General features: G+C 43.3%; 1 protein-coding gene across 1 annotated transcript in view; it reads right to left on the bottom strand.

Annotated features, from left to right (window-relative positions):
• The window catches only part of TNN (tenascin N), a 55,200-nt gene that overhangs the window by 25,909 nt on the left and 6,338 nt on the right, over window positions 1-22,953 (bottom strand). Inside the window, exons 2-6 of the mRNA XM_050963081.1 lie at window positions 15,514-15,957; window positions 14,040-14,411; window positions 6,503-6,766; window positions 3,331-3,513; window positions 2,054-2,143 (exon numbers count right to left, since the gene is read on the bottom strand). Coding sequence (XP_050819038.1) covers window positions 2,054-2,143; window positions 3,331-3,513; window positions 6,503-6,766; window positions 14,040-14,411; window positions 15,514-15,957 — 1,353 coding nt within the window. The remainder of the gene's footprint in view (window positions 1-2,053; window positions 2,144-3,330; window positions 3,514-6,502; window positions 6,767-14,039; window positions 14,412-15,513; window positions 15,958-22,953) is intronic.

The raw sequence follows: 22,953 nt of genomic DNA, 5'->3' as shown, positions 1-22,953 counted from the left end.
CTTTTAAATAGCTGTTTTGAATCCAGGCACTGCTTACTAGGCTGATACCATTTCAAGAGAACTGAAATTTGGGGAGAATAATATACTCAGTACATTTCAATTTCAAATTACTTTACCAGCAATAACTCATCCATCCTCACAATAGCACCCCAGAGGCAAGTGTTGTTATCTGCGAATGAGGACAGTGAGAGAGAAGGGCTAAGTGACTTCCCAAAGACACAGGAGTCAATATCAGGAGTTCCTGGTTCCCAGCTTTATACTCAGAGGAATGGACTAGTCCACTTACTAAGTGCCTGACACAAGGACCCTTTAAAGGAGAAATTAGTATTCTCCATTAAAGCATCCCAGTGGTCCCTTGGCCCCTCCGCACACTACCATGGGGAAGGGAGGAGAGAGAATGATCCAGAGATGGCAGGAGAACCATCTTAAAGAACAAATGGTAGCTTGAATATTGAATAATTCATAGATGTTCAGGTCAAAAAGGACCCCTGTGATTATCTAGTTTGACCTCCTGAACCACCCAGGCCAAGAAACTTCACCCAGTAATTTCTGGTTGAGCTACAGCATCTCCTTTAGAAAAAGATATCTAGTTCTGATACAAAAAGTTCAAGTGATGGAGAATCTCCTAGGTGAGTTGCTCCAATGGTTAGCCTCACTTTTGCACCTTAATTCCAGTCTCCATTTGTTTAACTTCAATTTCTAGCCACTGGATCTTATTGTGTGTTTTGTGAATGCTTTCAGAGACCTAGTCTAAGATCACTTTAACATCTGAGATGTCCTTTATTGGGGAACTGTACCCAGTGCTGGCAATGGAGGATGATCTTCTCCACCCCTTCTCGGGTAGTAACTCTGGAGTGTTGGGAGAGGCTATGCCAACAACTCATGCACTGTGCAGCGTCTGTGCAGCTAACCAACCTGGGTGGGTCTCTCTCAAAGGAGCTTTTGTTCCATAAAACCACTACACAGCTAGCACTCCAGGCAGCACCCTTTATGCAGCTGTGTTGCACTTATGTTCTACAAATTCCCTTAAACTTCTATGAATTGGCTGATTTGGTCACTGAAGAGAACAAGGGAAAATATTAGAGGAATTAATACATTAATGAAAAGCCTTGGGGCTGTGCAGCACTAGAATGGCTCTATGCAAAGCAGAGGGCGATCAAGTAATAACCGCTAAAAATGAGACAGAATCTACATGTTCACAATGTTTGAAAACACAGGTGACAGATGGAGTCATCATGTTCCAAAGACAGCAGTGCTTCCCAACCCCACTTCCTTCCAAGGGTAACTGGAATCAGACGTCAAGAGTAAACAAGAGCTCTGATCAAAAGAAAAGTCCAGCAGACTCCGGCCAGGCAGGGGCCAACGAAAGAGACCTCAGCAGTGCCACACCCACCCACCTATGCCATTAACAGAGAAGAGATGTGGGAAGGATGGAATGATGATTCTATTTGGGGATTTGTAGGTTTCCAGTAGTGGGAGAATCCTGGATTTCCATCTCACAGATGAGAAACAAATGCAGTCAGTGAGAACAAGATGGAATTGCCCTGCAGTCTGCATGCAGCATTTGATTACTGGCTGTCAGAGGACCTGGCCAGCTATCTGTTCTCCACACAGTGTGGTGACCAGAGCAACATCCCCCCTATATGCCTTCCTCACTCCTCTGAGAAGAGGACCCATCCCTCTCTCCTCCTTCCATCCCAGTTGCTTCTCCTTGCTGCTTCTCCTCAACTCCCACCTGTAACCCACATGCTCATCTGGACTGATGGTATTTTACATAGTAAGTTACAATGCAGTGTTGCTGAGTCTCATGATATTTGGTGTTTGTCTTAAAGCCCCAGCTACTGCAGTCTGGTAATTACCTGAGAATTTCAGGTTGGGGGTTTTTTTTTGGTTTGTTTTTTAAGTTTCTAACGCTCATGTTTGTGGAGAGAAGCTTGAAAACACGAATCAACTCAAAACAAGCATCACCACCTACGGACCTTGTATCCCTTTGTGTCTGTACAGCACTGAGTACAATGGAGCTTGATTCTGCTTGGGACTTCTGGATACATACCAGTGCGGCCATTCACTACAGATGGTTTTCCTTCAATTTCATCCTTTACAGATATGACAATGATCTTATACTCTGTGCCAGGCTTCAGGCCTATAAGAAAACAAAAGAAGCAGTCCCGACAATTAGGGAATAAAGTACATTAACATTTTCTTAGAAAAATTGCATCTTCTGCTCTCTGATTTTACATTACAGAGGAGTTTGAGTTGTGGGACTGGGATTTGTACTTCTTGTCTGGAGAATATGTGAATCTGATGTTTTGGTTTAGGCTCATCTCTACGGGCCATACTGGTCATAAATTGTGAGGATTTCCATTTTACCCATCCTTAGTGTCCCCAGATCTGAACTGAACAAGTAAATTTTATTTATATGAGGGTAGAATTAAAGTTGAATGAACGTACATTGACATTTACTACCCATACCACATGGGGAGCTTTTCCATGTGATGTCCGGTATCACCCTTCAACCCCCTCACACACAGAATATCCTCATAATGGCTACCTGTGAAGATGTGAACAAGTGCTGGACTTGGTGCAAAGATGCAAGCAAAGCTGTAGAGCCAGATCCACAGCTGGTGTAAATCACTGAATTCAATGGGGCTATGCCAGTGTACACCAGCTGAGGATCTACCCCATATGTTTGGCAATATTGAAGGTGAAACTCCCAGCCAGACAAAAAGTAAATCATACCTCCTCTTTTGCTACAAGAGCAAGCTAAACAAAGTGCTCTGGTCATTCAAAAAGGAGTCTCAGAATCTCTTGTGATTTGAGATCAGATTGAATGGAAATGGTTCCTATCCTAGGGTTCTGCCAGTTAAATTCCATCTCCGCTCCCTCATCAGCTAACATCTGTGCTGAAGAGAATTCAGTATAGTTTCAAACTAACGTGACAGTGAGATATATTGCAAGAGAAACTCTTGGCTTTCTTCCTTTTAGCTTGGCCACTAGGTGCTAGAGATGGTTAACCTGGCAGACTTTCATCTATGTATTACAAGGTTCATGGATGAAGGCTCATCTGGGTGTTTTTGTTTGGTTGGTTTTGGTTTTTTGGGGGGGGGGGGGGGCGGGGGGGCTGGTGCATTGTAGGAGTCTCACAGCAGCAGCCTAGGCATGAAGTGAAAGAGTTCTGCTAACTGTCTGTGTCTGCTCCGAGCATCAGCCACACAGAAACAAAAGAGATGCTCTTCTCAGGTTATGATTCAAGAGTCAACCTCTCTCTTGTGTCTGTCTCTCCCCATTTCTCCCTGGCCATGTCCTGTCTGGCTATACCCAATCACTTACCGCTGATGATGTATCTGCTCTTGGGGTCACTGCTTTTAGGCACCGCCACTTCCTTCTCCTGCCCTTGTGGTGAGCTGAACCTCAGTTTAAAATAGTCCGGCTCTGTTGGGGGGTTCTCCCACTCCACTTCCAGCGAGTTCTCCATCTCCTCTGTCACCCAGGCAGTGCTAACTGCAGATAGGGCTAAGGAAGACAGAGTGGGGAGGGTGATGAGCAAGCAGCACATTATCATTTCAGCAGCACCAAAGCCACCTCTCCTCCATGTGTGCACACAAGACAGGAAAGAGCCAAACTACCTCCACCAGGGGTTTCAGGCCTCAAAACCAGGTATAATTTCTCAGATGAACTGAAGGGTTGTTAACTAGGCAAAATGCAATTATTCTTTCAACAGGCCTGACTGTACTCACTGTAAAGCTGTATCCCAGCCACAGAGGACTCCAGCTCCTGGGTGTTCTGTTACAAATAAAATACACACTCCCCATAATCCAACCCTTTACTGGCTTTAACAAGGGCATTGAGGTAGCACAGTGTGAAGCTCTCATCACGTAAGTATGGTCAGACTAGTTCAGGTATGGCCCAGAGATGCCTGAGGAAAACACAGCTACTGCAGGGAGTGGTTCTGACAATTCAAAACTGGCACTCTGCCCTCTGAGTCCATAATCATAGAATACTACGGTTGGAAGGGACCTCAGGCAGTCATCTAGTCCACCCCCCTGCTCAAAGCAGGACCAATTCCCAGACAGATTTTTGCCCTAAATGGCCTCCATAATGTTACAACACTCCAGCGTGATTGTTAGGAAGTGCAGTGCACCTGGCATTGCCATTCGTACAAGTGAAGTCCTGACTATTTGCACTCTTTAAGGATCTTCAGTTAGGCTAGGCAGTACCTCTCATCCCCTAGCCAAATCCCACCTGATAATTACATTCTCCTTCTTTGAAACCCTTCTGTGTCCATTCAAATGGATGGTTCTCAGAGAGTAAGTATCATACCTTTAGTCCCAGATTTGGACCTTAGCGTCCAAAATATGGGGGTTAGCATGAAAACCTCCAAGCTTAGTTACCAGCTTGGACCTGGTACTTGCTGCCACCACCCAAAAAATTAGTGTGTTTTGGGGCACTCTGGTCCCCCTGAAAAACCTTCCCTGGGGACCCCAAGACCCAAATCCCTTGAGTCTCACAACAAAGGGAAATAATCCTTTTTCCCTTCCCCCCTCCAGGTGCTCCTGGAGAGATACACAGACACAAGCTCTGTGAATCCAAACAGAGTGACTCCCCCTCTCCGTTCCTAGTCCTGGAAACAAAAGCACTTTCCTCTTCAACCAGAGGGAATGCAAAATCAGGCTAGCAAATCCAACACACACAGATCTCCCCCTGATTTCTTCCTCCCACCAATTCCCTGGTGAGTACAGACTCAATTTCCCTGAAATTTCCCAGTAAAGAAAACTTTAACAGGTTTTAAAAAGAAAGCTTTATATAAAAAAGAAAGAAAAATACATACAAATGGTCTCTCTGTATTAAGGTGACAAATACAGGGTTAATTGCTTAAAAGAAATATGAATAAACAGCCTTATTCAAAAAGAATACAAATCAAAGCACTCCAGCACTTATATTCATGCAAATACCAAAGAAAAGAAACCATATAACTTACTATCTGATCTCTTTGTCCTTACACTTAGAAACAGAAGATTAGAAAGCAGAAACTACTTCTCCAAAGCTCAGAGAAAGCAGGCAGACAGACAAAGACCTCAGACACAAAATTCCCTCCACCCAAAGTTGAAAAAATCCGGTTTCCTGATTGGTCCTCTGGTCAGGTGCTTCAGGTGAAAGAGACATTAACCCTTAGCTATCTGTTTATGACAGTAAGGAGCTGCAATTTCTTGGAGAGAGGTTGGCACAAATTAAGAAGCGAATTCCTCTACCCCCAACTGCAGAGTGGGAGCAGAGAGAAGGCTAAGATCAAAAGAGTGGTGTGGAGAAGTATATATGAGGTATAAATACACAGCATATGAAAAGATGGGTTGCCTTACCAAGTTGGGAGTCAGTGCAAACGAGCCAATTCAATTGAGGTGGAAGTGGACTATTCTATAGCTATAATTGAATTGGCTCGTTAGCACTGACCCCCAACTTGGTAAGGCAACACCCACTTTCATGTGCTGTGTATTTATACCTGTCTCAGTATTTTCCACTCCATGCATCTGATGAAGTGGGTTTTAGCCCACAAAAGCTTATGCCCAAATAAATTTGTTAGTCTCTAAGGTGCCACAAGGACTCCTCATTGTTTTTGCTGATACAAACTAACACAGCTACCCCTCTGAAACCTAAACTAAGGCAAAAATCCCCAGGGGTTACCCCTGGGTCTGCCCTGAAAGACACATTGAATTGACAGATTACTACATCTCTGTCATCTTTAGGAACCACAGATAGTAACTCATTTGTATGTATATATTTGCTTGCTTTCACCTGTAAATAATTCTCTCATTTCTTTTTCCTAGTTATAAAACTTTAGTTAATTTATTACAGGATTGGCTACAGGCATCGTCTTTGGCCTGATATCTATGATGCAAATTGATCTGGGATAAGAGACTGGTCTCTTGGGACTGGGAGCAAACTGAACACACCATGATTTTTGGTGTAAGTGACCATTTATCACCAAGTCCAGATTTCCTGGGTAGCAAGATAGACGGGAGAGTCGAAGGGCACTGTCTGTGACTCCTTGGTAAGACTGTTATAGTGATCCAGGAGTTCACATTTCTCATTAGGTCAGTGAAATCTAATTCTAGAACATGCCATCAATTTGGGGTGTCTGCCCTGAGGTAGGCACTCACGGTCATGTGCCACTGCAGATAGCATGACAGAGAAACATTTCTGCTTCCTGGATTCAGAGAGTAAACTGGTCCCAGCACTGTGAACTCCCTTGAATTCAGAAGCAGGGAACAATGGCTGGGACTTTGGGGGGGATGGGAAATTCATCCCAAAAAAACTTTTGGGAAAAACATCATTAAATTGGAGAAGAAAGGCTTATAGAATGGGCCTTTCCAAAATCTCAGACAGGAAGTCATGTGTAGTGCCATACACCCTCAAAGCCTAGCAGTTTGCTCTCCTATAGTTTGAACCTGACTTTGAAGACCAGCAAATCCTTATTTTGAGGAAAGGGACTTTCTAGTGCTCCCACCTGTCCTTGCTTGTAGGTGTTCTGGGTTACTGGAAATCCCCTTCTTCACATAATGAAGAGTGATCTGATACTTTGTGCTGGGGCGAAGGCCTGGGATCTCATAGCTGAGCTGTCCTTTTGGCACTTGGACTTGTACTGCAGAGGCCTCGTGCCCTATTGGATAATAGCTGAGGAGGTAATAATCCGCGTCGAGCACCTGATCCCAGCTGAAGGTCAAAGAATCTTCCGTGGTCTTCAGCAGCTGCACATTCTGAGGTGCAATGACTACAGGAAAAAAGGAGAAGAAATTATAAGACTGATATTTCATCTTGGGGCATAGTCCAAAGTCCACTGAAGTCAATGAGAGTTTTTCCATTGACTTCAATGGGCTTTGGATCAGGCCCATATTTTGCATTTGTACAATGAATGAACTGCTGGTGAACAGATCTACACAGACAACCTTGGAGGCTGAAGTCCTCTGCTTATCCACAAAGAGGTATAGTTACAGTGGCCCATGGGAATTGAGAACACTCAGCACTGCAATAAACTAGGTATACTTAGCGCCACGTTGTAGCAGACAAGTCAATCATCAAAAAAAATGCCAAGAAACAACCTCCTTAACACTCTCAGTGTCACCCATGGTACCAGATGTGTCTGTCGAGGAAAGACGCTCCTCCTTGCTTGGCTGGACGAGTGCAGTTGCCATTTCATTATTCTTGTTCTGTGGCATTAAATAATTCTATACTGATGTTACAAAATCCAGAATAAGTGCAGGACCCTCTAATTGCCTAGTCAAAGAGACTTGTAAGACATAGTATAGACCCAGGAAGATCAAGACTGTCCTGTAGATCTGGGAGCAGGAACAGAACTCTAGGAAGAGAAGCACATCTCAGTGTTCCACTGGAGATAGCTGGTAGCAGGTTATCCTCTAAAGCCAGTGCTCTGGTGTTGCAATCTGTGGCCTACATTTTCACTGGCACCCAAAGCAGTAACTCTGCAATAGTACTGCAAAGTTCAACTACAGCTGGGGAATGATTTTATCACAGAATTTGAATGGCAGCAAAAATGGGCCTTAATGCTTCTCATAACATTTGATCCTGAACCTCAGAAAGACTACCTACCTATCTCATCAGCTAAACGGCAGAACTCTCCTCACTCTACAATTCCTCAGTCACTTACAAAAAGCTGAAACTGCAGTTCTGAAGGTAAGCTAGGCACTTTCCATGCATTGTCTTCCACTGCTACTGCTGGAAGGAGGCCAAACACAGGGATGAGTTACAGCTGTCAGTCACACAGTGAAAGACAGTCACAGGCAGCTACTGCAGGAACTAACTGCTTACTGGAAAAGTGATTTCAAAAGTGTAGAGAGAAGTTCAGATGTGAGGAAGCATGAAAGAGAAAGTCGACATATGGGAGAGAACGACAAGTGCACCAGACTGCACGTATGTATAAAAAATGAGTATGTTGGAATGCACGTATGTGTATATGCATGAGAGAAATAAAAATCCAGAATCTCTAGTTTGGTTGTTTCATAAAGTCAATATTTTTATGCCTGCTGCTCCCCTTGCATCAATAACAATTCTCTATCCATTGAGCACAGACCCTGTGCCTTCACAGTTTCCGCAGAAATCCTGCTCAATATTTGCTGCACCTCAGGTCAAGGAGAACTTTCTCAGTAACAGTTTGAGTTCTATCACATCTTGAGCTGAGTAAATCCCACACTTGCTCTCTGACAGTCAATTTACACTGTAAGGACACCCGATCCCACTAAGTTTACAGAAAGTGGCAAGTGATAGCAAATAATGGTGACAGACGCTCAACAGGATCCAGCCTTAATTAACTCAAGTTTTGTGCAGTATATTTTTATACCTTTCTGAAGGATTCAGAAACCTAACCATTCTCATGCTGTTCAGTTAGTAAATTTTTATACACTCTTCTTTATAACTGTAAACTCTATTTTACACAAGGAAGGAGGAAGAAACCACCAGTTCGGATAAAATAAGCCTGGGGTAAACTTTTCAGAAGAGCCTACGCTACTGAGGTGCTTAAGTTCTACTTTGAAGAATGACTTAGGCACTTAGTCAATGCAATAAGACTTAGGTTCCTAAGTCACTTAGGCACTTTTGACAATTTTACCCCAAACCTTTTTGAACCTTTCCCAAAACTTGAATCAAACACCCAATGATTTTTCCAGCATCAAAAAATCTGGATTAACTTTTTAATATATGTAAGGCTTTTTATTTTTATATTTCACATCTTGGAACTCTCTGATTTTGTCCAGGACTAAAAGCAGAAATACCTCCAGGGTATTTCTTGGTGCTATTCCATATCACAGCCAAACCCAGGAAATAGTGAACATCTGCTCAGATTTCCATAACACATAGGCTCAGATAAGCAACAGCTGAATTTTCGGCGACCGAACTGAACTTCTGAATCTGTTGAGGTTGGCCCATCACTATACAAGACTGTCTCAGTTCCTTTTCCTATGCTGGAAAAAAAGTGTTACAGTTCATTCCAATGGATTATTGTGCTGGTTTTAAGGGTTTATTTTATTGTACTAAGCCGACCTTTAGATCTTCACTGTTAAAGTTACTTTATTGTACGTTTAAGATGTTTTAAAGTAAGTCTGGTCTACATGGACCAAGCAAAAACTTGTTAAATACAGTTTAGACTAGCCAGAGCTGGGGTTCCCAATCGCATGATCTTCTTGCCTCTCTCTCCCCTCCAAGTAGCCTATTGCTAAATGCCATAAATACTGCTTGCTGTATCTAATACAGTATTTTCCTGGCTTCTTCCCACTATCTTCTTCTCACATTGGCACACGAAAAAAAAAACAACATATCATCAAGCTGTGAGTTCTGATGATTTTGCAGAAGGAAAGAAAATTCTCTCCTTATCTCTGACTTATTTCAAAGGCCCAAATAATCCCTAAAATTAGTGCATGTGACTTCTTCATTCCTGAAAATGTAAACTGACTTCTGTAGTTGTGACAATCAGGGTCCAGACACCCCAGAGGGAGAACAGAGGGCCTGAACCCCAAATAATAAGCAATTGAATCAACTGGTTGTACACATTATTACTGCACTATAAAAGTGTATCAAGTAATATATTTTATGAAGGTTGGTGATACCCTGGTCATTAATATCATTGTGTGATGTACGTATGAGTTGTGCATAAAGAATTACATGTGTGTGCTAGAAATATGTTCTTAAAATGTGTTTCAGAAGCAATGCATAAATCCAGCCTGCCCTAGACAAAGAAATGTGGATTTTCTTGGCTGAGTGGCTTGATTACTGGCAGAGGACAAGGAAAGAGTATTTACATAAACAAAGCAATCAGTTTAGTTAGAGACATTTTAGTGATCCATCACTTAAGGAACAAAGAACAGCACCCTCTGTGTCTGTAAAAAATGGATCCCCGTGGCTTGAAGGGCAGGAGCTGCTGCTAACTCGCAAATGAGAAACCTACTTAGGCAAAGACTATAACTTGCTAGAATTAAGTTTAGTCACTAGAAAGAGTGTATGGTTTGGTTTTTAACCAGAACGGTCTCTTTTTCTCATCACTTAAACCTCTGTCCTTATTAATAAACTTATCCTTGTTTTATTACAAAATCATATCAGTGCTGCTATATTGAATTAAGTGTGAATTCTCAATTAAACTAAGGCTGGTGTGTGCTCTGTCTCTTTGGAGGGCAGCGAACTTACTCATTTCTGTGAGTGCTTAGTGAGAGGGACTGGACACTGCAGAGATGTCTCTGGGGAATTCAGGAAATGGGGTTCACTGATTGTTACCTGCAAGGCGAGGTTAAGATTGGTGGTGTCTCAGGGAGTTTGCTGGTGAAATAGACAGGCAGGCACGGCAGGGAGCTGACACACAGTCTCAGTTCTAGCAAAGCTCTCTCTTGCTGAGGCAGAGAGGTAACACAGTGGTTTGCGGCTGTGGGTGCCCTGAGGAGAGCATCACAGTAGTGAAGAAAACTAAAGGAAGTTTGATCCCTGCAGAAAACAGATCATGGCAAATCCAGTGTACACCATAGCCCTTCTGATGGGAATAACATCTTACACATTTGGTCAAAAGATACATTGCTTCAGCAATCATGAAGCCACTAAACATGATGGTAGTGTAATTTGTCCTACTGGGAAAGGCTCTCTCTTGAAACTAATTGGGCTATTTTCCCAGTGATCTCTCCTCACTTCATCCACAGCTCTAGCCAAAGTCCATCCTTAGAGGCACGTACAGAATTCCCCTTGCCTTTAGTTGAAGCTATGTAACGCAAGGGCAGAATATGGCCCTTCATTGCCCTGGAACATACATGGGATTTGGGTTTACTTGTGGTAAAATAACCCCAAACACACAGGATAGATCTTGTTCTGTATGTAAGTGCAGTTTGGATGGAGCAGGCACTACCTGCACCCTTTGAAGTGAAGGACCCAGCACAGGAAAACAAAGTTGTCTAGTAGCCAATTGCATGGAATAGTGACCCAGGTGGCTGCAACAGCCCTTTTCCCTTCCTGGTTTTTCAGTTCTGCTTCATCAATGGCATGTTTTGATGAGGTGTTGACACAGAGGCACCTGCCATCTCATCCAGAAACAATACAAATTCTGAGATCAGCTAGAGCCATTCACCCAGGTAGATGTGACAAACCAAAGCCCTTTTGGGGCCTGATCAATAAATTGCAGTCATTTGTCCAGGGAAATGGCATGATGAAAACAAGAAAGGTAAACAAGTGTTGCATTTTGGACACTTACTTAGAAACCACTGAAAATCCTCCTCCTTTCCCTCCTCTTTGGTAACAACAAACTTCACTGTATGCAGTGAAAGGATTCTTTACATAAACAATACTAAGTGCTGACGGAAGTCTGAGAATGGATGGGGTTTGGGTGACTAGATGCCAAGAGTCCATCTTGTGTTCTAATTACTATTATAAATCTCTCTCCATTAGCCAGTTGCTTCTCAGGAAATAGATTAAGGCCCTATGGCCTAAGCAAGCAGGAAACCAGCAACATGTTTCTAAATTCACTGCTGAGTTGAAAGCTGCCTGTTAGGAATCCTGGCCCCACTGGAAAGTCTCATCTTCTCATTCTTTAAAACCCCCTCCACTTTCCACCGTTCCTATTGCTTCTGCTCCAACAGAATGATTTTCAAGCAAAGGCAAAAACTTGCTAGAAAAATTTGGTTTTAATCAGGTGCTACATTTATTTAACGAGGAGTACTTGCGGCACCTTAGAGACTATCGCATTTATTTGGGCATAAGCTTATGCCCAAATAAATGTGTTAGTCTCTAAGGTGAGACAAGTACTCCTCGTTCTTTTTGCTGATACAGACTAACACAGCTATCACTCTGACATTTATTTAAGGTATCCCAAAGTGTTCTATAGAATGATTAGATGATGTTCCAAAAGAGCACAAGTCAGTATCTGAGGTTTAACATCCACTTTCCTCCATAGCTTCTTACTGATCATAAATGAAAAAAAATTAATGAGTGCAAATAATTGTGCACTTTCGGGAGTAGATACATTCTAGTTGCTCAGATATGCCAGCAATAATGACAACAAATTATTAAGTGTGTCTTGTTGTGTGCAAAGAGATGTAAACATCAGTGAAACTGTACCACAGCAGCAGTCAGTAGTAATCCTTCAGGAACCAGAAGTCTCTTTCTCAGAATATAAAAGCCAGTTTAATGACATTGGAAGAGGAGAGCTTGACAGATGCTGCAGAAATATAAACTGTTTCACAAAAGATTTAGGAAAAGTATTTTTCCTTTTTGTGACCTTGCTGATCTAGTCGTAAATTACAATACAAAATGAATTGTATAGCGGTGTATTAATTTTATAACATGTCCATCCTAATACTGGAGCAACAGCAACAACAACAGCATGGGAAGGAGGAAGTCAGGTTGCATTCAGACCCTTCTCCTTGGGAGGCAGGGCCAGAACCCCCTTGGGACACCAGAGACTATTCTGGCTGCCACCTTCACAGACCTGGCTGCCCCCCTGACAACGTTCATTCCTCGCTCATTTCTGTGGACAGTACAGAATGATCATCGACCGAGAGGGAAATAGAGAACCTGGAAAGAAAGACTGAGGGTTGAATCGCATAAGGTGTTGGTTAAGCGTTTTGGTATAGGGGAAGAATTTTGTCTATAGCACTTTTTTTTTTAAACAAGGTGAACCAATGAGCAAATGTAGTTTTTGAGGAGCAAGATCAGAGCTTTAATACTGATCCAGAGCACTTACAATAACCTGCATGTACTCAATTCACCTGTCTCAGAAGGTTGAAGGGCTGAGTTGACATGGCTGGGATATGAACTTGCAGTTATAGGGATTTTAAAGATATTTCAAACTGGATGACTAGGCCACTGAGCCATTTTTATGGGCATTAAGGCTTTTCAAGGATGGGAAGTAGTAATGGTAGCAAGGCCTCAAACTGGCAGCTGGGGCTGAGCTAGTTGTCCAGAGCGGGATTCACTCACTACTTGATTAGGGCTCCTATGGCACTTTTTGTGCTAAAAGACCTTGAATGAGACTGAGGCTGAGATTTCAGAGACCTATTGGAATGAGGTGCCCAACTCCTACTGAAAGTCAGTGGGATTTGAGCACCTAACTACCTTAGCCCCTTTGAAAATCTCAGACTACAGATTTAACTTAATAGATACATCTGGAGAAACAACAGCAACCTGAAACCTTCCCTAGTAGACACCCTCCAGTGAAGGCAGACCTGCACAAGGAAGGGGATTATGGAAACTGTTTTCAGCTTTGTCATTCTGTGTAAAATCAGACAAATGCAGGTTAAAATTAATGACCCAAAGACCAAGGCCGTGCACTGAGCCTTGAGTACAGCTACAGAAGGACTTTAGCAGACATCCTGCAGCAAGGAGCCCCACTGATAGTGTCTTTAAACTAAGGAGGTTCTGCTCCTGGCCCAGTCCAGCTGGAATCTCTGGGCAGAGAGCAGGGTCAGCTCACTCAGGTCTAATCAGTCAACCCCCACTGCCTGGTGCAGATATAGGACAAGAAATAGCTTCTTGAATGGGAGTTTCCAACAGCAGCAGTTGGAGCAAACAACCTAGCTAGATTTAAGACGGAGCTTGATCAGTTTATAAACAGGATTATATGATGACATTGCCTGAGACAGCAGCAGACTGGACGTTATGATCTACAAGGTGCCTTCCAATCCTAAATTCCTAGCTGCCTCAGCCTAGAGTAGATTACTGAAGGTTTTGCTATACCATTGTTCACAGCTTGTACTGAATCCTCTGGCTTACTCACAACCAATGCAGACTGCAGCAGGCAGACAGGCAGACCTGGCTGACCCCCTTGCCTTTATTCCCAGGAGTGATCTATGGGCTTGGTTAGCATTCCTCCCTGGTTATAAGCCTCCATATCCAGTCTTTGGCTATGGGCTGGGGATAGCATCCTCTCCAGCTAATGGATATTGGGTGGGGTTAGCTGCAGAAGGACCCAAACAAATGGCCCAATGGACAGGAAGGAAGGGGGATACAGGGGACACACCAGGATAAAAGACATAGGGAAGGAATAAAAGGAAGGTGCTTCTCACCCTGGGAGCAGTCAAGCCCAATGAAACCATCGTAGCAGTAGCACTCTCCACTGTCACAGAAACCGTTGCCGCTGCAGTCGTTGGGGCATCTCTTCTCACTGCAGTCATCTGCCATGAACTCCTTATAGCACTGACACACACCATTGTTACAGATCCCATTGCCACTGCAGTTCTTAGGGCACAGCTGCTGACTGCAGTCTTCACCAACGTAGGGTTTGCTGCAGATGCATTTGCCATCAACGCAGCGTCCATGGCCGTTGCAATTGTTGGGGCAGCTGGGGTGGGAGCAATCGCTGCCCTCCCAGCCTTCATCACAGTCACATCCACAGATCTCTTGGATGAAAGTTCCATGGCCACTGCAATTCGAGACACCTGTCCAGTTGGGGACCCAGAGCTGACACCAGCAGGTAGCATGAAGGAGAGAAAGAGGCAGACAAAACAGCATTAGAAATAGAGCCATAGAAAGATATAGAGAAAGTCTATTCAAAACCACTGGTAGGAAAGAGAAACTAAATGGACTGATTATAGCTGCACTCACTAGTGTCGTATGAGACTATCACCTGAGCATTCTTCTTTGTTTTGGACAGTTAGCTATCAAAGAAAAACAAACAAACAAATTCTCAACATTTTCCTTTAAAATGAAAAATTCTGGGACTGGAAACAAAACAAAAAACCTAGGAATTCTACAACCACACCTCCTGCTGATGTGGAATTCCAGAATGTCACCTCTCCCAAGCTCAAGAACTCCAGGTCCTGACTTCTCAGACACTCCAGAATTCCTCTCAAAACTGAAAGATACGTTTTAGCACATTTTGGGAACATCAGCTTTCCCCACCAAGCCCAGGAACTTGAGCCCTACCCCACCTTGGAGATTCCAGAGTTCCACTCCCTCAAGACCAGGAAATCAAGTTATCTTGGATCTGTAGGAGTTTAATCCAAGCCCAACCACATCCAGAAACCCCAGAATTCCACACCCCACTGCTGATTCTGAGCTCCTTGCCATTGTGAGGACCCTTGAAATCACCCCTACCCCTGTCCATCACCACTGGGGAGCACAGTAAACCAAGCACCATTGTGAGGACCCTTGAAATCACCCCTACCCCTGTCCATCACCACTGGGGAGCACAGCAAACCAAGCACTCCATCACCTCATAAACACTAGAATTCCTGAGCTCCCCTAAAAGCCCAGTGAAGTCAATGGGAGTCTTACCATTGGCTTCAATGGACTTTGGATGTCGCTGTGTCAGGAACTCCAGGATTCCCCACCTCAAACTCAGGAAACTAATTGCTCCCATTAAACCCTCTTTCCATATGCCTCAAACTTCCGTGCCCCAGTGTAAAAAACCTGGGCTCCAGCCTAACCAGGACTTTTCCAGTAGGGAATAGCACAGCACAGAGAGGGACATACAATTAAAGCTACTGGAGTTAGAGAGAACACACTACAAAAAAAAATAAATTACAGTATGTTGCACACCTTGGACTCGCACACCGCACCTCTGTATACTGCAGGTCTCCTTGAGTACCATCATTTCTTTCTCCATCTTTTCCATCCTTTTCCGCAGATCTTTGATGTGTCCCAAAGCTTCACAGTCACCTCTCAGTGTCTGAACTCGGATGTTGTGCCTGAATATGATATTCTGCTCCTCCTCTTCGTCCGCATCCCCAGCAGCAAGCAGCACATGTCTGTCATCTTTGAGCAGCAACGGGTCTGCCTCCACCTTGATCTGGGATGATTTGGGTAGGTCAATCTTGTACGAGTGGCTGAACGAGATTTTCTGACCATTTCTGGTACAGTTGTGAAGTTCAGTGGGGAGTTGAACAGCAGCTGTTTGGAGAGCAAGGTACAGTAACATCCCCTGAGGGAAAGTAAGCCAACTCCAGACACTCATCTTGTAGTTCTTCAGAGGGAAGGCTGATCCTATAAAAACAGTGAAGCTGGTTTCAAGGAGAAAAAAAAATGAAAAAAATGCTACCATAAAACCATAAGAAACCCTGGCCTGCTAATGATGCTATCTGGTGCTGTAAGCTCACAAGTTCATCAGTGACAGGTTGGTCAGTATTTGGATAAGACATATACAAAGAATACCTAGGGCGATATGTTTCAGAGTGGTAGCCATGTTAGTCTGAATCAGCAAAAACAACGAGGAGTCCTTGTGGCACCTTACAGACTACAAGGACTCCTCATTGTTTTTAAGGTGTTACAGAAAATGATAATTGTGTTGGCTCAATAGGCAACACTCTTCCTTATGAGTCAGTACTGAATTAGAGTCCTGACCCAGCATTAGCAGGCACTGTGCTCTGCAAGATGACATCTTTCAGATGACACTTAAAACCATAGTCTTGATTATCATGTTTATTAACTACCTCTTGCAGTTTTAGTACAAGTAAAGGTGTTGGCCCTACCTGACATTAGGCCTAACTAAATTCCCCTGCAGTTTAAATGGATATAGTATTTGTCTCTCACTTATTACATTAAGCTGCTGTACACTGTTGCAGTGTGCTGTTAAATATAGTTCACCCCAGAGACTGCTGCATTTCAGTGGCAGATGGAGTAAACCCTATACAGTGAAACATGCTTTAAGGCAGCCATTCAAGAGACTGACAAAAATCAGCTCCTTAACAGAGGTGATTTTCCAGTAAAGTCTGTAGCAGAATTGTTCTCGGAACATTCAGGATATCATCTTGGGGCAGCCTCTTATGAAAAGAGGTTGGCTAATACAGGTGGTGTCTTGCATAGGTTTCACTGCATATAGTTTACATAGATGTTTGTTAATTGGAAAATATTGTGGGATCCTTTGGGATGAACTGCACCGTACAAATGTACAATATTTTTATTTATCATACAGTGAATTTGGTGCTGGTGTAAGGTACCAGGTTCATAACCTGGGAGGCTGAATAGTTCTCTCCACACAACAAGTTCAGTGCAGACAATGCCAGGGCAAGACTTTCACATACTGCCCTGTCTGTGTGCCTGCACCCTGACCTGGAAGTCCCTCTTCTAAGAGAGAGAGGACGCACAGCTTCCATGCTGGGCATGCAGGCAAGGGCACTAACTGTGATGAGGACACTTGTATATTATGAACTGGATTCAGACATCAGCTCATTTCATATGGGTCACTGAATGACTATCAACGGCTCATGATTTTGGTTACCATCAACCTGGGTGATATTTGAACCAGGAAACTGGGATTGTTTAGTCTGCAGAAGAGAAGAATGAGGGGGGATTTGATAGCTGCTTTCAACTACCTGAAAGGGGGTTCCAAAGAGGATGGATCTAGCCTGTTCTCAGTGGTAGCAGATGACAGAAGAAGGAGCAATGGTCTCAAGTTGCAGTGGGGGAGGTTTAGGTTGGATATTAGGAAAAACTTTTTCACTAGGAGGGTGATGAAGCACTGGAATGGGTTACCTAGGGAGGTGGTGGAATCTCCTTCCTTAGAAGTTTTTAAGGTCAGGCTTGACAGCCTGGCTAGGATGATTTAGTTGGGGATGAGCAGGGGGTTGGACTAAATGACCTCCTGAGGTCCCTTCCAACCCTGATAATCTATGATTCTATGATCTAAAGTTTCAAGGCCTCGTATTACCAATCCCTTAGCCATTCAGTCTATCACTCCAAAGACTCTTTTCCAGTCTAAATCATGTTATTGGCCACTGTGAAATAAAGAATGGGACTCAATTTCTGCATGCCCTTGGGAAATGAATTCTGCTTCTTCTAAGATGTTGCACATTTTGACCCTGGCATTGTCCGGAACCTGGGGAAGTCAAGGTGTTAACCCCCATTATATTTTAAACTACTGTATGATGACATGGTGCCATCCTGAGTTTTGAGGTCTCGTTAAGGATTTGAAGTGCTTGATTTAACTGGATGTCAGATTTGCTTTATAGTCACTGCAAAAGTTAATCCACGAACCACACCAGGTCACCTCATTGTTAGATTGATTAACAACAGGTCTGACAAACTAACTGATGCCAATGGGAAAGATAGTCTCTGGCAGGTTTAATCATGGTGGCACTTATAGATAAGAGTGAAGATTGTTATAGAAACATACGTACCAGGGACAAACCTACTTTTCATGTCCCAAATTCTGCCCAGGAAAATGGATGAGATCTCCCCATGACATTACAGGTCCTCACTTTGACTATCCAGAGCCTGAAATCATGGCATACGGAGTTGTCCTTTAGAGCCTCCTTGGCTTATAAACTAAGCAGGGTTCAGGAAGAGTACCCTACTTATTCAGAAGCTTGAGGCTCTGGCTCCTAAAAACAAAAACAGAAAAAAAACAAAAAAAACCCCCAAAAAACAGCCCAATAACAAATGTATGTAGGACCAAATGCTCAACACCTTACTCAGCACATGCGCAGGCACAACACTCACTGAAATTAATAAGAGTTTTGCCAAGGGAAAGAGTGAGTGAAATAGCATAAGGACTTCAGGATTCAGTCCATGAGCCTTTATTATGTATAAAGAAAATTTAAAAATGAGAAACAACCCTTAGCTTTTTCCTTCCAACATTTCTCAAACTCTAACTTTTCATCTCTTAGCACATCATTCTGCTGACACAGGACTTTTTCATCCTTGTTCTGAGGTTTTGCAACCACCTGTTAGCCAAGGAAGGTGTGGCTTTTAATCCCCTCTCCCATCCCCAATCATCTGCTATTCTATTTCCAAACCTCCACTTTCTTAGGCAAAGAGCCACAGAAATTAACTACCTTCATCTCTCTTTAGCCTTCTGAAACATATCAAGTAATAAGGGTTGTCCTTGTCTTAAGGCTTTGAACCAACATAGTACTTGAGATCCACAGAATCTCACCATAGGCCACAGACAGAGTGTCCAGAACCTTGTTTTACAGGTTTATTTTCAAAGCCCTGGAAATGAAAAACCCACACACAGATACACACACACACAAAGCCCTTTGTCATCTCTGGGTATCGCATGCCATTCTGTGTTGTAACATGATGTCTCTACTATTTAGGCTCTCTTGAGCACCGCAAATTGATCTCAGATTTTCCTGGGCAAGCAGATCACTCAAGAGAAAAACTCCTGAACATAGCACTTCTGTCAAGTGTAATGAAAGAGGATAACAGTACTTCTGGCTTCAACATCATGTAATAAAGAGATTTTCCCCTGCTTTTAAGAAAAAGAGGGTGGATGTAACCAATCCTTCATTGAGGACATTATGTCATACGTATAAGATCATGTAACTGGAACTAATAGGGTGAAACTGAGCAAAAGAAAGGTTTAGGAAAAAAATTTCCTGGTAGTCAATCTAACAGTCAGATCTATTAGACTATGGAATAGTCTCCTAAGGAAAGTGGTGGAAGATACATTGCTTCTGACATTTAAACCTCAACTTAGTAAAACACTAGATAAAAAGACACTGTAGAGAACAGACAGTATTCTCATGGGAAGGATAAGATGATCTAATCCTGTAGGTCTTTTCCATTCCTAATGTCTATGCCTGTGTATTTTAGTGTACTGAATTTTGCAATTTGCTGATCTGGACAACAGTATTTCTTCAAACTAACTGGCTGTTGTATATATTACTTGTATTGCAGTGCCCCAGCTCCTTTGTGCTAGACACCATACAAGCATAAAACAAAATAGGTCCTTGCCCCATAGAATTGCCTATCTAAGCAAACATTTAAAAGGTACCATAGTTTTAACATCTACTGTGAGTGCTTTCATAGGATTTAAACCCACAACCTCTTATACAAGGCTAATGTACCTAAACCACAAAGCCACTTGATAGGCTGTTAACAAGGTAGCTGTACTTTCCTAACCATTTTAGATTGAAAGCTCTTCAGGGAAGGGACTAGAATTTACAATATATTTGTACAGTGCCTATCACAATGGGGCCCAAATAGCTTCAGGCCTGTAGGTGCTCACACAATACAAACATTAGATAAAAGTCACTGATCCAGCTGGATAGTTCCTAACACTGACTCAAATGTCTGCATCTTCTCCAAAGGTAGCAAACTCCTCAAACTAGAACATTTTTTGTTAATTAATTAATTATTTAATTTAAAAAAGAATTTGGCAACTTTCAGTGCCTCCGAGAGCAAGAGATTATTAATTGATCCAGATATAGTGTCAGCAGAATCTGGACAAACTGCCTCCCCAGCTCACATCATGCGCTGCCAACCCTAATGAAATGAAAGAAAAATTTAAGTCTCATTTAACTAGTTCTTATACCATACCCATAAGGATCAGTACTCGTGGGTTCTATTCCTATTTCTGTCACTGACTCGCTTTGTGACCTGGAAGGAAATGACATAACTTTTCTGTACTCTGTAAAATATAACACACTTTATCTTGGAATAGTGCTTGACATACTTGACATACCCCAAAACATTCCATAAATTAAATACTAGATTTTCAAATAAAATAAATTGCGGTCGAAGAGAGACATTTTCAGATGAAAATAGATGCACAGTCAGGAAAGTAGAGAGATGCACGAAGGTTTTTCCAGATGGCAGGAAATGCAAAGGAGAAGGCTCTTCGACCAATAATGGTGATATTGTAATAGGAGGCAGGGAGGATGCTGGCGCTAGGAAAGTGGGATGAACAGAAAGGGGAAGGGAGCAAAAAAGAGCCATCTGCTTGGTTGGTGTAAATTGTCATGGCCTGATTGACTTAGCTGGAACTATAATGATCTACACCAGCAGAGGATCTGGCCTAAAGTCTATGCAGCAAATCTATGAAGGGTTTTTAAAACAAAGCGGTTAATTTTCAACCAGATCCTGAAGTGGAAGGAAAACAGGGGGGTTGTTTGAAAATGTAGGTGATATGGCTTCATTTCTTTTTATAGGTGAGAAGGTAGTGAGCAGCGTTCTGTACATGCATGAGTTAGTTAAAGCATGGGAACACTGCAGGGATGGAAGCTACTATAATCAAGGTAGGGGATACGTAAGCACAGATGTTGATTTCAGCAGAGGTGGGACTGAGAGGGACATATGCAGGGACAATGCTGCTAAGTTGGAGATAGGGGGATTGACAGACAACATAGGAAGCCTGGGAGAAGGAGAGTCCAGAGTGAAGGGTAACTCCAAAATTGCAGACAGTGGAGTCAAATATGAGGTCTCTATTCAGGAGCGTATTTGACTCCACTGTCTGCAATTTTGGAGTTACCCTTCACTCTGGACTGTCCTTCTCCCAGGCTTCCTATGTTGTCTGTGAATCTCCCTATCTCCAAGAAGTGAGCTGTAGCTCACGAAAGCTCATGCTGAAATAAATTTGTTAGTTTCTAAGGTGCCACAAGTACTCCTGTTCTTTTTTCAAGGAAATGGAGTAATTTTTGAGGAAGGTTCTTTTCCCCAGAGGAAGTACATCTGTCTTTTGAAACATTTAGCTAAAGGAAGTTGAGACACAGTAGTCAAGACAGGCAGTGAGGTGGTGAATATGTGCATACTGTAAAAGTTAGCAGTGTTAGCTCAAATTAAAGGCAGAGGAAAAATGGCCATGAAATAGGAGAAAGAGCAGAGGTCTGAGAATTGAACCTTGTGGGACTCCATAGTGCTGTGCTATTCCCAAAGAAGAGCAGTTTCTGTGATAAGGCCAGAATGAAAGTGCCAAGGATATTGTGGTTATTGGAGAGGTGAGAGAAGGCTGCTTCTAAACCTGTTTGCTGAGAAAGGGAAGGTCACAGAGAGGTCTGAATATCAAGGTCAAGGGACATTTTTTGAGGAAGGTGGTGGGGACTGGCTCCTTGAAGAGGCTGTTTTCTGGGCTAACTAAGGGGAAGTGGCCAAACATTTTCCATGTATGTTGCAACCAATATTGTGCAAAGTAGTAATTCCATGCTTGGCTAACTGAAGCTGGGAATATCGGGGTTGGGTTCAGGAGACTCAAATGCTGTCGAGTATGAGTAGCCACCATTAGCTCCACCTTGGTGTCCATAACACATACAATGGCTATAAAATTATTTGCTGTATTAAGACCCTAAGAGTTCAATAGCTCTGAAGCAGGGTGATGTGCAATAGCAGTTTGCAGATAGGAAAGGGGTGCATCCTCAGTGGTACATGGCAAAATCCTTCTCCCAGTTATGCTGGAGCAGATCTGAAGTAATGCCATTGCAATCAGTTAAGTTGTTCCTGATTTATCGCTTGGCTACACTTGAGAGTTACAGTGCATTAAAGGAGCCCCAGGCGCACTACCTCACTACCCGTCCACACTGGCAAGGCACATAGAGCGTTCTGACTCCACGGCAAGAGCGCTCCTGGTACTCCAACTCCACGAGTGGAATAACACTTGATCTGCCCTCGCTGGAGCAGCCCAGCGTCAGTGTGAAAGAGGTTGTGCATTTCTGGGCTCTGAGCAGCCCCTGGAAACATCCCATAATCCCCTTAAGAGTATGGCTACACTTGAAATTTCAAAGGGCTGCTGTGGCAGCGCTGTGGGAGCGCTGCCGCGGCAGCGCTTTGAAGTATGAGTGTGGTCGGAGCGCCAGCACTGGGAGAGAGCTCTCCCAGCGCTGCACGTACTCCACATCCTCTACGGGTGTAGCTTGCAGCGCTGGAAGCCGCACTCCCAGCGCTGCGGCACTGATTACACTGAGGCTTTACAGCGCTGTATCTTGCAGCGCTCAGGGAGGTGTTTTTTCACACCCCTGAGTGCGAAAGTTGCAGCACTGTAAAGTGCCAGTGTAGCCAAGCCCTATGTCAAGTGGCGACTCTTGTCATTGTTTTTATGTGCCCTTTGAAAGCTCCGTTTGACAGCCAGCATGCTTATCTGCTCTGAGACAAATCAACCATTACTGTGGAATGCTGTATGTGAGAGAGAGAGGCGGGGGAGAGGGGGAGGTCTGCTGCTGTCCGAACTTACAAGACAGCATGCTGACATGCTCTCAGCCCCCAAAAACCCACTCTCTTTCCCCACATACACACAACACACTCCCTGTCATGCTCCACCCCACCCTC

Source organism: Gopherus flavomarginatus, chromosome 7 (genome assembly GCF_025201925.1).
Source record: "Gopherus flavomarginatus isolate rGopFla2 chromosome 7, rGopFla2.mat.asm, whole genome shotgun sequence".
Lineage (NCBI taxonomy): Eukaryota > Metazoa > Chordata > Testudines > Testudinidae > Gopherus > Gopherus flavomarginatus.
The sequence above is the reverse complement of the archived record's forward strand: the minus strand, read 5'-3'. Positions and strand labels throughout refer to the sequence as shown.